We start from the raw sequence: 15980 nt of genomic DNA on the forward strand, positions 1-15980 counted from the left end.
GTTTCACGCATGAGGAACTCTCAACTCAAAGCAGAATGATAACAGAAACAGGTCAGAAAAAAAAGGATGGAAATGAGACTTTTACAAGCAAACAATAAAGATGCAGTTAAAATAGCTGTGCATGTTTTCTTTCAAAGGTCCGTGTCAATTACAAAAGAGTAGTTTTAGAAGCCATTGGTAGGGTTTTCATGACTATCTTTGAGTAGGTTCAACTTTGACTAAACTGAGATTACAAAAAAGTCACATAAGGAAACTTAGCAAATCTTACTCCCATTCTAGAACAACAGGAAATGAAGAAAAGAACAGTAGTCATGAAAGCTCTAGAGACTGAAATGAAATTAAAATGCAGTAAATAGGATGTGTTGAAAAAAAGAAGCCACAGACACAAGAGCAAAGGGCATGGACATGTGGCTTTCATGGCCAAGGTCTCCAGTCACAGTGTGACATTCGTTTAACTCCTTTAACTCTAGGGCTACATTTCTAAACATCTCTTCACACAGCTCTACATACACTGTACTAGGCCCCTCTATCAGGGGTGCGAGCTTGAGTCACACAACCACACCTGCTTCTGGATTTGGACTTACTTTCTGCCTCGTGTCGAGTTATAACTCCCTCCGTATTTCTTCCGATTAAGGATGAGAGCAGCAATTTCTGGCACGTAGCGAGCAAACATGGCCTACATGCATGAAACAGAAAAAGAAAAGGGCATGCAGAGAGGGGTTCTACTGCGGCCGAGGCAGCAGAGCCTCCTGGAATACTTACTTTCTGCCATTAACCGCACTATAGGAACCACCATATTTCTTGCGGTTTCCTATTAACTCTATGATTTCAGGGACGTAGCTGGCAAACATGGCCTAAGGAAAAGATAGGAGACAGAAGCAGAGACTAAAAAAGAGAGCGGAGAGACTCTTCCAAGGGGGGGGGGCGCGCCGTTCTCCACACACACTCCTCCTGACGTCTTGAGGAGAGCACAGGTTGTTTAGGGAGACATAGAGTTGGTTAAAAGTACGTGTGTGTGTGCAATTTGCGTCACTTAATTTTTGGGCAACAGCAGGATTTACGTTTGAGAGTTTAATACCGGGGGTTTACCGAAAGCCTAAAAAAAACAAGCAAGGGCCTCAAAAAATCCAAAAAAGAGTGTTTGTTTAGCAGCGTTCTAATCGGGGGGGGAGGGGGGATCCCATGTGAAAAAAGGGCGCAGTAGAGAAAAGTGCAGATTTTAAAGGCCACCGATTCAGAGAAAAACTTAAAAAAATATATATTCAAGAAAAATGTATTAAAAAAGTGGAGTCGATCACCCGCCATTGTGACGGCACCATCTCACAAGGAGAAAAAAAGAAGAAAAAAAAACCTATGTGCCATGTTTTGTCCAACAAACACTGATGATGTGGCAGGTTGATTTGAATAGTCCAGGCTGAGCGCCCACAGCTGCAAAACACATTAAGACTCATTAGTGTGGCTGGAAATGAGCTGGATGCATTTTGCATAGTTCGCAGCCTCGTGTCCTGACGAAAGCTCGGCTCTGTTTCGCCTCCTCAGCGCCGATCCCTGTCCTGTCTGAGGCCTTTCTCTAAAACCAAAGCTGCGCTGCGGCTCTCTAGGGCCCAAATGAATTATGACATCTGTCTGATCAGAGCTGACGCTTTACAACATTTCCATACTGAAGTCATTAATTGGGCTGCTGATAGAAAGCAGGGAACAGGGCTATGATAACTTCCAGGCCTCTCCGAAACAAAGAAAGAACATATCTCTATGGTAACTCCATGACAGCTGGAGTTTTTATCTGTGCCTCGGTACGGTCTGCATCTGCTCTGCATCTGAGTGTCGTCTGTATCTGGTCTATCTAATCTGCTCTATGCGTGTATACAGTCCAGAACTATTTGGACTGTATCTGTGTTGTAGTCTGTATCATGTACCTGGACCTGAGTGATAACAGGTTTATTTTTATCTGGTCTTTAAGATAAATGTGATGTTTAAGCTGTATTGCAGCCTGTAAAATATGTATGTTGGGGTTACATTTTGTTGCTGTTATTTGTATTACATTAACAGATGTTAAAACACTGCTGCTATAAAGTTATCATTTTAGAAACATGAGGTTTTCTTATGACAGTTAAAGTTCCTACTGTACTCTGTAATCCACTGTGGCCATAGTTATTTGAGCTGTATTACAGCCCATAAATTGTATGTGTTTAGCTCCTGTTACCTGGTATGTATTGCCCTGCAATCTGGATACTGGGTCAGTACCGTAGTCTGTAAGTTAGATGTTTTTGGCTATATCTATTCAGTCCACATACCCTATAAACTGTGGGTAAGCTAACGTTTTGGTCAGTACTATTGTCTGTGACCTGTGTGTGTTTGGCTACAACGTTTTAATAATAACCGCACTAGTCCGTACTAACCGTACTGTAATCTGTATAATCGTTTGGTGAGTACTGTAGTCTATGGGCTATACCTGCTTGGCTATAACTTTCTTGGTCAGTACTGTGGTCTGTGAGCTTTATGTCCTTGGCAATAACTTTTTTTGGTCAGTACTGGGGTCTGTGAGCTTTATGTCCTTGGCAAAAACGTTTTGGTCAGTACTGGGGTCTGTGAGCTGTATGTGCTTGACTAAACAGTTAGTATGTTCAGCTGCAACTACAGGTTATCAGCAGTGTGTTGTAGGGCTGCTGTTGCTGTGGTAACGCTCAATCAGAACTATGGGCCATCATCCTGCCACTGTGTTTGTTGGAATTCGGGGAGGGACACAGAAGGGTGGGGTTTCCTGAAACCGCAACTGCTTTAAGAGAATAGCAACAACATTATCAGATTTTGTCAAAATACTTCACATTTCTCACAAACTAGCATTAATAAAAATATTCAACATGTTCCTAATCAAGAGGTGGAGCCTTTAGGCATGTCATACAATTAAGTATCAAAACTCTACTCAACATACATGTACATGTAAACTCTACATGTGCTACAGTGGCAAAACAGGAGGAGAGATCTTTGACGGTGGAGAACAGGCATTGTAAAGACACTGTGGAAATATACAAAGTGGTAAGCATTTCATCGGGGTGTTATGAAGACTATGGGTAGGTGACAGTAATGGGCTTCGTCTAATAAATGGTCATCTTAGTCTAGGTGAAGTGACGGACAATATGTGCAGAGAGGGTTGTCAGACAAAGTGCAGATGAGAGGAAAGTCGCTTTTACCAGACCGCCGAGAATGAAGAAGACCATGAAAAGGCGGCCAAGGGTGGTTTTCGCACAGACGTCTCCGTAGCCCACCGTGGACATAGTGACCATGAGTAAGTACACACATTCCCAATATGAAAGTGGTTGAGAATTTTGGAAGTTTTCCCAAGGATCCCCTGAGTTTTCCACCTGAGGGGGGAGAGCATGAATAGCGTTACTGAGACAAGCCAAGGCCCACGAGTTCAGCTCTAAGCCTGATCCTCTACAGCCACCTACTGTTTTTTCAGATTATAGCCGCCACTGAACGTGGGGCACCCAAGAGGGGTTTTACGTGCTTGAACTGTGAAAGGAACCAAACAGGTGGCTTTACTGTAGATCAGAGTCTCTGCTGCCATCTAGTGGCACAGATGTCCTCTGGCATATCCTGATAAGGGAATAAAGAGAACAACTGCATTTTTAGCATCTCTGCTATAACAAAAACTACAAATACCGAATACGGGTGTTGGTTGGTCATGTGATAGGACTTCGTTCCTCTTCACGAATGTTTTCTTTTTTTGAATTTATACTCATATGTTTGTTTCGCTGGAGAGAGGCTGGGGGGCTTGTGTGTGTTTTCTCACTCACCAGATGAATGAATCCTGCAGCTGTGAGCCATGTGCTTATGAAGATGGAACACAGGTTCACCAGCTTGATGGAATTACTGTGAGAGACGAGAGTTACATCACACCTCTCAAAGTGAAACACATCGCACTGACGTACAGATTAATCAGTCATCTACTGAGCCCAACACACACATGGCGAGGTTGGCCAGGGACGCCGCCACTTCACCGCTTACTGGGAGCAAACACAGGTTATCATAAAACCATGATTTCAAGTTCAGTCATACAGGTGGAACCCCATTTCTGACTACAGCTTAGCTCAGCTTTTTTTGCCAAACAGATATTTGCAGCTGTTGAGGCAAAACACTCATAGTGCTCAGCTGATCTGCCTCTCTTTGGCTAAGAGTTGTGTGCTCTTAGTGTGAGCGATTTCTCACATCACTGAAGCTGGTCACTGCACTTAAAGAGTAAATCCCAATTTCTGAGGTAGCAATGGAAATAACCTTCTACCAGTCCTACAACCACAGAGTGCACGCTATTTCTCCCTCTCCTCTCTGATTCCCTGACTTAATCACATCAAAATGCCACAGAGTGTCAGTCTCTCGTGCTTGGCCTGCTGGAGGAGGAATCAATCAAGGCTTGTTTGCGAAAGAGCCTCAGCCCCAGGCGCTTTCGTTCATCACACTGCACTGTGCTCTTTTCTTACCTACAGCACACTAAATGCAGATACAGCGGGGGATTAATATCAAAACACTGCCGAGCTATAAGCTCTGCCTGACATCTGGGTCAAAGCTGGGAGGTTGCAGGGCTTTCCATGAGGTGGCTGGAGGACTACTAGAGACACACAGAGAGTGCAGAGTCTCAGAGAGTGAGGAGAACATCACTAAGTGAGCTCTGCTTAGAGTTAAGGTACAATAAGGAGAATGAGGATAATAGGTAGAACTTTGAGGAAGATTGAGGTCTGTAGGTACAGACAGTTCTAAAGTGATGAGAAGAGAAAGCTCGCAGAAGACTGTGGGAAGATGCCTTAGTTTTAGCTGTTACAGCGTGGTCACCATCGCAACGTTTCTGTGGAAGCCAAGCTATGTGGCTTATGTGATGAGCAGTGAGTCAGCAGTGTGCACGTACAAGCGAAGTGTTTCGCTACTTATTGTACCTTGAACTAAAGATCTTACCATCACAGTCATTACTGGGCAACATAGGAACATTGTGGAGTGCAGGTGGTCGGCCTTACCTTGTTTTTAAGATATTCAAAAACTGTAATATTTCTGAGAACTGTATCAATCTCAAGGCTCTTAGAAATCTCAGACCTGCAAGACAAAAAAGGAATTACAAGGTTACAAACCACATGTTTCCACAAGTGCCACAAAAAAACATCAATAAACAATCAGGGTAAAGGGTAACTTGGGTAACACTTTGTTTTGACAGCCCACTAGAAACTAGATGTAGATGCTCACCTATTCTTCAACCAAATTGATAATCAGCTGGGTTTCATAAGAGAGTTCAGGAGAGTTTCAACTTGAGAATTTATACATGAGCTACAGAAGGCCATCAACATAAAGTGTGACAACTTGTTAAAACAGACGCTGACAGTTCAATTTCCATACAAAGCATTCACGTTCTATGGCTAATCCTAAAGCAGGGATTTACATCATAAACAAGACTACAGGGACTTTACTGGGACACCACTTCAACCCTAAAGTGCACACTTAGACATAATGAGAACAAATATGGTCACTGTTACACAAAAACCTTGTGTCTCCAAAAGGACAACTTTGAAACTTTGACTTTAGACCAATAAAAATGCTCCAAAATGGTGAATGGTGATTTTGGAGCATTTCTATTGATCAATTGATAATGTCATTTTGAGACAATGCAAATAACAACTAATAAACAGATTTTAATGATGTGACACAGCATATTACTGAGATAAGGAGACAGAAGTTTTTTGTGTGACAGTGACTAAATGTATCTAGTAAACATAAAAGGTAAATGTTCAGATAATGCTCTGTGGTTTACAATCATACTTCAGTCACAGTTGCAGCCAGTGATGACTACGATTTGCTGTCATATTTTATTCATTATTTCTCACTCGCAGCTCAATGAAGTGGAGACATTCTGTTGAATATGAAGATTCTAAACTGATTCCACATTTGTGATTGTGAGCACAAAGAGAGGCCACCAGGAGTAGACTAGACTAATCTAGCATGATTTGACTTTGATGAAGTCACTGTGTATGCTGTCTTGTTTTCCAGAAAAAAAATCCTTCTTTACATACTTAACATGTGCTTCTTATTTGTTGACATTAAAACAAACAGAAACACATCAGAACAGACTGAACCATGTTGATACAGACTGTAGATCTGATGTAAAAGTACTATGCAAGTCTACAACTATGCAATCAATCATGTACTTGTGTGTTTACATTTGAATAGCACAGCAAACCAACAGCATAGACTTCTAAGGGATAATAAAGGGTCTCTACAATGGTAAACTGGAACAGTTGGATGATGGGAGTTCTGATTAGCACTGTGAACTTATGAATGATGAGTTTCTTTTGGCACCGTGGTTCATGGCAGGTGTTGGCTAGAGGTAAAAAAAAAAAGCCCTCCGAGCATTGAGCTGTGTTCCACTGCAAATAACATTTACGGCCCTTGTGGTTTGCGTATGTAAAGCTACCGTATCACCAGTGTAAGACAAAGGAACTGTGTGGGCAGCTGGGTGGTGGCTATAAGGCTAATAAAAAAAAACAAGCTGAGAAGACCCAGAGATGACAGCAACAATATCAGGTAAGATTGGGAATATTATAAAAAAGTCCATTCTTGATATTGTCGAAAAAGCTATGCTAAGTTTGGCTAGGCTAGGTTAAACTATGCTATGTGACTGTGGGCCACCATAGTGATGTAAACCAGCCAATAAAAGCAGCCCACCATAAAAGGAAAACACTGTTTCATTCTGAGTCAAAATAACAGGGTTGTAAATAGGCTTGTAAAGCCCAATCAGAGCATTTCTCACCCATAAACAAATTTATACAGAACATCTTAAAATATCCATAAATGCATTCTGTTGCAGCTTTAATAAAACACAGAGATCTTTAGAAATAAAGTGACACCTACTACCCTGAGTACACAGCAGTGAGAGTGGTTAGGACATCTCTCACTACAAACACATCAAAAGAAGCACAAAAGACTGCTGTGCACAGTCTTCCACTTGTCATGAAGAGTTAGATTTTGAGTTTGTGTGTGTGTGTGTGTGTGTAAGAGTGAGTAAGAGAGAGAAAGAGAAAAAGAGTGTGTGAGATAGGTGCCAAAATGAGCGCATCAGGGAACAGATTAAAGAACAATGCAACACCTGCTTCACCAGGCTGCTTACATAACATCAATCTAGCCCTGTAGCTCTCACAGCCCTGCAGCACACACACTCTCCATGTCTCACACACACACAGAGCGATGATTAGATTAATCTCAACACTCTTAACATCGCATCAAACACTCTTTTCAGACATGCAAACATTGGATTTGAGAAGATTTACACAGACACGCTCCAGATATCTGACTAGTCGCTAGTCGTCTGAGAAGTACGTGTTCTGAGTTCCGCTCAAAAAAACGTTCTAGGCTTTGCCTATAGTGCTACTGCAGAAGCCTGGAGTATGTAGGGTAAGGCTGTCACCAGTGGTGGGCGATATACTGCCTTTATATACACTGAAACTGTCCATGATGTTGCTTTTCAGAGCTAAAGGTAATGACACATCCACAGCTCAATTTTATTTCATACAACAGTTATGTCTCTATTGATCTGAGTGTTCAATGCAATATACACAATATGGACAAAAGTATTGAGACACCTGCTCAATCATGTTTTTTTTTCTAAAATCAAGGGTATTAAAAAGAGTTTATTCTGCTTTTGTTGGAGTAACTCTCTACAGTCTAGGGAGGACCTTCTGATAGATTTTGGAGAATTGCTGAGGATTCGATGGCATTTAGCGACAAGAACATCAGTGAGGTCAGGATGTTGGATGATCACCAACCCACTTCTGGGGTGGGGCTTTATACCCCTCTAGCCCATGCCTGGCATTAGGCATGGTGCCAATAGAATCATGTTTATCTGCTCCAGAGAGACAAGATCTATTGGCAACACTTCTCCACAGGTTCTAGACAAGCTATGTTTATACACGTCTGTGTCAGCAATGGGTGCAACTTAGAAAAGCAGAATGCATTATTTAGTAGGGTGTCCACAAACATTTGGACATACAGTGTATAATGTCATTTGAGGAGCGTTTTAAAGAACAATAACATTAATAAAAAGTAAATAAGTCTCCTTTTTAGAAATGTGCTTCTATCTTCTATCTGGTCAGTGTTTCCTGTGAAAACCCCTTTTGGTGACAATATACAGCCAAGTCCGTTAGTATTTGGAAAGTGACCAATTTTCATAACTTTGCTTTTCCAAACCACCTCAGATTCACCTCATATTGGGTTAACAGAGATATTGCATGAACAGTTTAGAAATTGCCCTTTTGTTTAGCATAGTTCCTACATTCTTACAGGCTCAAAAGTAATTGGACACACTAAGACTCATTAAAATATAAGCAAATTTTTAATAGTTGCATGCAAATCCAGGCTGGCTATGAAACTTCTTTAGCAGTTAAATGTTTGATTACTTTTGAAATGGAGTCACTATGTAAAAATGGTTGTAATTCCTTTACAGTAATGCAATATGTTTGTTAAACTCTTAATTAATGCCACAAGTCTACACTTCAATCATGTTTCAAACCCATAAACGGTTTAGAAGCAAAATGATAAAGCTTGTCACTGTTCAAATACTAATGAACCTGACATTAAGAAAACAGACATCCTGACTTCATCAACTTTATTAATGTAAATGTAATCTTCCTTTATCCAAACTTTAATATCTTTATGGACTATAAAATGCCAAAGAAAATTTAGCCTCCCTATAATCCAAAATGTGAAAAATACACAGGCATTCTAAAAACAAGAGACCTGCTGATCATTTAGTCAAACAATACCTAACAGCACCAGCTTTTGCAAGCAGTTATATTAGTCTGATCAAGCAATCTGCAATCTTAATGATTAATTGAGTGATAAGAGTCAAAAAGGTAAAGAAATACCAACCAGACTAAACTGGACACACACAAACCATATTCAGCCTTTCAAAGCTTCTAAACACTTTATCGACTACTGGAAAAGATTCAACTAGAAAAAGTAATAATAATAATAATAAGTAGTAATAATATAGTCACAGTCACTCAAAAAACATATCTGATCATCTCTGGAGGAAACACATGTTTACGTGACACTACTGTACATATCTACATAGTAATCATTTTACTGCCTTCGTAATCCCACAGAGATAAATATGATATTTCTCTGCAATGCTGATTCAGGTAGATTTACTCCTATTTCAACATTTAATCAATGTTTACGGTATGGTATCTGCCCAAGGTTGCCATATCTGCAATCCATTAAAAACCTCAAAGCAAAAACTTCACATACACTATTAAAAATGAAGATGCTAAAAAGGGTTCTTTAAATGATGCCATTGAAGAATCATTTTTTATAAAAGAGTGTGAAGAAACCTTTAAATTGGCACAAGAAACTTAACACCGACTTTAAACCTTTAAAACGGATTCTCCTTTACAAAAATGGTTCTTTATGGAATCAAAAATGGTGTTTCTATGGCTTTGCTCAAAGAACCCTTTGTAGCATCTCTATTTTTAAGAGTGTATGAGAGTCATGGTGGAGCTGTTTAAGAGTACCCCCAGCCACACTCTCTTACCCCAGTTGAAAAGCATGCGGAGACAGGAGGAGAGGGAGTAGAGGAGGCCATCGCCCTCTTTGGCCTCTCCTGTTCTAACGCGGTAGCCGTTGTGAAAAAGATCACCACACGACTTCTTGCGTCTCCGGTTGTCCTGGACAGCCTCAGTCTGAAGGATGCCCCGTACACCACGAAACACCAGAATCTTACTGGAGATCATGACTCTGATATACCCTCTAGTCTTGCTCCTCCCGAACTTCACACACACTCAAAAAGATGCTTCTTCACAAAGTCAGCAAATAACCATATCAACCTGCTTTCTAGTAAAAAAAAGAGCAGAACACTAAGATGCCGAGAAGACAGCCAGTCAGCCACAGTACAGCCTGAAGAAGTCTGAATGACAGAGTGTATTACATACCCTTACACCCCAGGATGGAATACAATCTAAAAGAGACACCTGTGGCAGCGCTGTCTGGCTGCCTGACTGTGAACAGAGGCAGCCTGGGATTGCAAGGCTCATCTTTTCGGCGCTTTAATCTGCAACGCCCACACACATATCTCCCCTTTGCCCACTCTCCGTCACCAAAGGGACTCATAGGATTTTTTTGCCCAACACTAATGCGCTACGTCTGCATGAGGTGAAGTGCTTCTGCATATCCTAAACCTTTCTGGGGATTTAGAGCAGCTGAAATTGGAAAAAAGAAGCAGGAACAAAAGCAATAATCCTAAAATTAATCACAAGCACTACACTGATATGTGTGTTTCTCTGAGGCCAAAGTGGAACCGCAATGTAGCCAAAATCTCACAATTTACTGTCGAAATAAAACAATTTTCGGTAACATAATCATGGTCTAAATTAAAGACCGTAATCCAGCTCTGCATTCATGAGACACTGAAATCCACTGTATTTTGCTGGGGCATCTGCTGTGGTCTGTGGTGTGATCTTTATGCTGACAGTCTACAAAACTGAATCAGTGCATCCTAATGCTTCCATGTGAGGATGGTGATTCAACTGCATTGATTTTGTAACGTCTAAAGCAATCTGAGTCAATTATATCAATATTCAATTAACTTTAAAATTCTGCAAGAGTTCATCATAAACGGAGTGATGCACCATCAAAAGAAGGCAGCCTTTTGCTGGCCTTTCTCATCTTATTTGATGAGAAAAAAAAATAATGACAGGAAATAACAATTATAACAACTGTAAGTTATACCAAGATAATAAAATCTGACTGAATTATGTATGTGGGCCTAAAATTTAATTCCTCACCATCAAACTATATAGGTTACATATTTGTTTTATATTAATTATTGAATCATTTCCAGGATAAATGTAATTATTTTTCTGTAGATACTATGTTTCTGATAGTAAATACTGAATATTTTTTTAAATTCTGAATCCTTTATTGTAAAGACCAAATCATTTAATGTAGATACTGCATAATTTATACTAGTTAATGAATCATTGATTGTGGATACTGAATCATTTATTGTGAATACTAAATCCTTTATTGTAAAAACCAAATCATTAAATGCAGGTACTGCATAATGTGTACTAGATACTGAATCACTGATTGTGGATATTGCATCATTTAGTGTGAAGGCTAAATTATTTATTTTAGCTATTAAATAATTTACAGTAAAAACAAAAACATTTATTAGGAAACTACATAATTCATAGTAGATACTTAATCACCTATTGTATATATATATATATATAATATATATATATATCATAAAAGATACGGAATACTAAATAACTAATAACTAAATAACTAATAAACTAAAAAGCCAAGGGTTCAAAGAGTTAAAACTTGTCAGCTGCTAAATGAGGTGTTCAAGACATACAGTATTCATTGCCAAGAAAACCCCAACAAATGATTGAGACAAATGAGTTGAGTTAGGCAGGAACTGGAGAAGAGACTGATGTGAAAGAGGCAGCGAGCAGAAGATCAGGGTAAAGGCGACTAGGCCAAGCTGACACGCTGGGCCAGGCTTACAGAACACATGTGTACAAATGACATGCTTATTGAGAGCTTGGCACCATGGTAGCCCACTTCATTCACATCCCAAGCTCACACACACGCCGCGTCACGTGTCTCGCACTCACACGCCACTGCTTCCTTTTCTCAATCAGCATGGGATGGACATTTGTAAAGAGGGATAATGTCCTGGATTACTCCCAGCAGGAAAACAGCTCCCAGAATGCACTGGTCATGTATCGCAGTGCCAGTGGGGCTTGCCACGTGACGGGGTGGTGGGATTTTATTCTGCACGTGAAAGAAGCTTATAGCACAAATTGGTTTCCTCCTCTAATGTTGGTCATGTTCTTTTGAAAGAGACGCTTCCTGTCCGGCCAGGCCGAGGGCTATTCATGCCAGCAGTGTGGCAGCAAAGCTGCTTTATTCAGAGAGGGAAAGAGGAAAAGCACAGTGTGGATGCACAGCAGCGCTTCACACCACCAGGTGGCAGTGTTATGTAAGATGTTCTTCTGTGCTCACTGAGGGAGATGGGGAAACACCCTGTTTGGTTGAGATGTCATAAGCATGGCATGGCAAGGGTAGTTCTGAAGTGAAATACCCAGTAGTCCCCAGCAGGCACTGGGTCTAATCTGGCAATTTGCAAAATAGCTCATAAATATACAGTATGAGTGAAGAGCTTAACGAGGGATTTGAAAAGAGCTTCAATATCTTTAGTCAAATATACACAGGATGTCTGCATGTTAGCCAGTGCAATTACTGTACTCGGTTCAATGTGGCCCATGAGGACCAGTGCTGAGAGAGCATTTCTAAGAAGGCCTTAGATCACAAAAAAAGTCTCGGCTTTATGGGCAGCTGTGTGGAACGAGGGTTAAGGCTGACGTTAATTAGATGGGCAGAAGAAGAGATATGACTTGCGGCTTGCCCGTCTGAACAGAACCTTTTATTAATTCGCACAGTCTCCTTGAGAGAACTACTCGCTTCACACCACTTTAAGAAGATTGCTTTCTATTTTTCCTAAAGTGGAGCTTGACGTTCCACTACAACCAAAAAGGCACGCTTCTCCATTGTCTTAATCAATGTCCAATTTCAAAGCAGGTCACGTTACTGGAAAGGCTTGCTCATGGAGACACTATAATGTTGGAACGCTGACTGAAATTTCTCCACTCAGGAAAGGGAGTGTTCAAGCTAAATCTGGGAAAACAGTTTGATCAGTCATTAGTATCAGTCATTAGTAGCTAACAGGCCAATATGGAGATGCTTTCTCCTGATGACAAGCAGAGTGGGATTACTGCACAGTACTGCACAGCAACTGAATACGTAAACTTAAAGTAGTGTTATCAACATTCAGTAAGTCATCTACTGAATGTACTACTGTGATATTAATATGAGCCAGTATATATGTTAACATACAGAGAACAATAAGAAAAGCTTAAGAACAACTGCTGTGTTTGATTTGGGTCATAATTAAACCTGGTTATTTATGCATGATACCAATACAAGATCAAATGTATAAAATGTATAAATTGAATATAATGCAAATATTCATAACTTAATAACATAACATAAATTAATAATGTTTTAATATAAGCAACCTCCACCACTGCGAATTACGTTTCCAACTGTTTATTAACAATTCATCAATAAGCAATATGTGAGCAGACTTAACAGCTTCCATAGGTGGGGTTAAAATATAGTCAGTAAAACATGAATTAATTTATACAAGAACAATGATATTAATTAGTAATTCAATGTAACGTGGTGCAATTATTTCAACCTAAATGCTGAAAAAATATCTGAAATATCAGAAAAGGCTGTGTCAAATGTATCCAATTATTTCTGACCACACTTGGGGGTTTCCAAAGGTCCTTCCAAGAGATATAGACATCTTTTTGATTTTCTAGGAAGATATGACATTGGGTTACGACTTACCCCTGCTGCGTGGAGGCTGTTACTCTGCGTAGCTAGCTCTCAAATACTTTTTTCAAAAAGGTGCTACATTACTGCCACCATGAGAGTGATTCAAATGATAAGTGAACATGAGTTTTAACTGTGTGGCATATGCACACAACTCAAATCAAATGAACCACTTATGAATAAGTTACTTTTTTATGTTACAAAAGCATTTTACACAACGTATCTTCAGGCAGCTGCGTAAAGTCACAACTGACAGAAGTCAATAAATAAACATCCATAAATCATAGACAAAGAATTTGAAATTAATCACTGGACACAGAAGGTAGCGATGGATATTTATACAACATTAGTTTGGAAGGAGAAGGGGCGTCTGGCATGTTTCTCCTGTCAATCCTAAGTTTGTTATTATGAGCAGTGTTTTTGTTGGGCAGCCTGTTAGAGTAATAGGTAATAAGTAGAGTACATAATTTACTGTTCTATTGTGGATTGTAGAAAAGACTCAAATTAGACTTTTACACATTATTTGTTATATAGCTGGACCTACCTAGTTACATTTTACCCCATGTTAGTTTATGCACCCACTCTTCCAGCATCTCAGTCTAGCTTAGCTAAAACTTTCTGCTCTTCTGACGTTCAATAAAATAACAAAATCTATCCAGTGCATGGTCTAATAATATTTTCTTAGAAGACTGCCAAATACAAACATTAATGTAGAGCATTATTAGTGCACCATCCAAAGAAATGCCCTAAAATAATTTGGTGTGTGCAAGTGTTTGGTATTTGTCTTCATTAAAAGACCACTTCCACTACAGCGGGTTTACCACTAAAAGCCCTGGTGTATGTCTACAGATGAAGGGATTTGAATTACTCCCTTAATGAGCAAGATTACTAGACTGGTGATATTTTGCATGTAGCACACCCGTATGACTTGGCTGGCGATATCACACAGAGGCTATTTCATATTCTTTCATCATTTTGGAGCCTCTGCTCCTCGGGGCTCAGAGCTGGGTGCAGGGGACTTCAGCCAATGTGAGGGTTTTAGACCTCACAGTCTTTTTGAGTGAACAGCACCATGACAAATGATTGCCTCATCCATACCCTTGTAATAACAATTTAACAAGACATTATTAATAAAACAGCAGCTGTCAGAATGTAGCACACATCATGTAAGGTAGGCCACTTCATCAAGTGTTCAATTATTCACTTTTTAGCTAGACCATTTTGTACCAGGATGTAAGGAAACTGACATTCATTCTCTTTCAGTCTAGAGTTGCTGGTGAGCAGCAGTGTTTTACTACCTGATGAGAATCAGGATAAACATAAGTGTGTATGCTTTCATGTGCGTGGGCATCTGAGTGTGTGTATGTGTATGGGACTGCATTTGCATTTGTTGTGCAGACTCCATTGCCTTTGAGGGACAGAGTTACTGCCCTAGTTCTTCTCAGCCAAAAGGACACAGAGAAACTCGCACACACACACACACACACACACACACACACACACACACACACACACAGGCAAAAATATCACAAGTGCACTTCCCCCAGTCCCCTGACACTGCACTTTTCGCTCACCTGTGGGTCACCCCCGACTTTGACATAGACACAGCTTGACAGAAAATCATTACCAATGGGGAAGTGAATGAGCATGGAATGTTTAGCCACCCTGCCGGCTCCTAAACAGCTGCCCTGACTGCCCAGACGGAACCACTAGTTGTCTCACGACCTCCGAGAAATGTAGGCTGCGGCTCCAACATTGAAACAAGTTCTACTCTTGAAGATCCTCTGAATGACCTTACACTACATCAACCTTCTACACATCTTCTCCTGAAACACACTCCACCAACCTTCTATACATCTTCTCCTGAAACACACTCCACCAACCTACTACACATCTTCTCCTGAAACACACTACACCAACCTTCTACACATCTTCTGAAACACACTCCACCAACGTTCTACACACCTTCTCCTAAAACACACTCCACCAACCTTCTACACATCTTCTCCTGAAACACACTCCACCAACCTATAATACATCTTCTCCTGAAAAACACTTCACCAACCTTCCACACATCTTCTCCTGAAACACACTACACCAACCTTCTACACATCTTCTCCACGTCAAACTCACTTGGAACATTTCCAAGCATTCAAAAGCTCACTTATTCAGGACAAAGCAATGCATCCTACTGCTTTGGTACACTTTGTAGCCTAAGAAATGTTAGCTGCTGGGTTGGATGCTTGGCTAAGCATTGCTGATTTCTGTTTGTGGTGATTTTCATTCACAGCCAAATCCTTAGTGCCACATTAACATCTATAGTATTTGCTTACTTTAGCTGGACACAAACGAGGACACTGTGGATTTTGATATCTACACATGGAAGATTTTATGGAAATATGTTGTAGAGCTACATATTATTCCTTCAAACAAATTTTTTGACACCCCCCAAAATAGACCTGCGATCCTTCGAGAGGTCACAACCCTCAGTATAAGAACCACTGAAATGCATGGTTGCTTTACTCTGCTCCTTGATCTCA

General features: G+C 40.3%; 1 protein-coding gene across 16 annotated transcripts in view; it reads right to left on the minus strand.

Moving 5' to 3' along the window:
- The window catches only part of kcnma1a (potassium large conductance calcium-activated channel, subfamily M, alpha member 1a), a 199751-nt gene that overhangs the window by 74025 nt on the left and 109746 nt on the right, over nt 1-15980 (minus strand). For all 16 annotated transcript variants that reach the window (XM_072677908.1, XM_072677904.1, XM_072677900.1 and 13 more), the window contains exons 6-9: nt 5007-5082; nt 3798-3873; nt 3192-3362; nt 763-854 (exon numbers count right to left, since the gene is read on the minus strand). In XM_072677908.1, coding sequence (XP_072534009.1) covers nt 763-854; nt 3192-3362; nt 3798-3873; nt 5007-5082 — 415 coding nt within the window. The remainder of the gene's footprint in view (nt 1-762; nt 855-3191; nt 3363-3797; nt 3874-5006; nt 5083-15980) is intronic.

This window comes from Salminus brasiliensis, chromosome 4 (genome assembly GCF_030463535.1).
Source record: "Salminus brasiliensis chromosome 4, fSalBra1.hap2, whole genome shotgun sequence".
Lineage (NCBI taxonomy): Eukaryota > Metazoa > Chordata > Actinopteri > Characiformes > Bryconidae > Salminus > Salminus brasiliensis.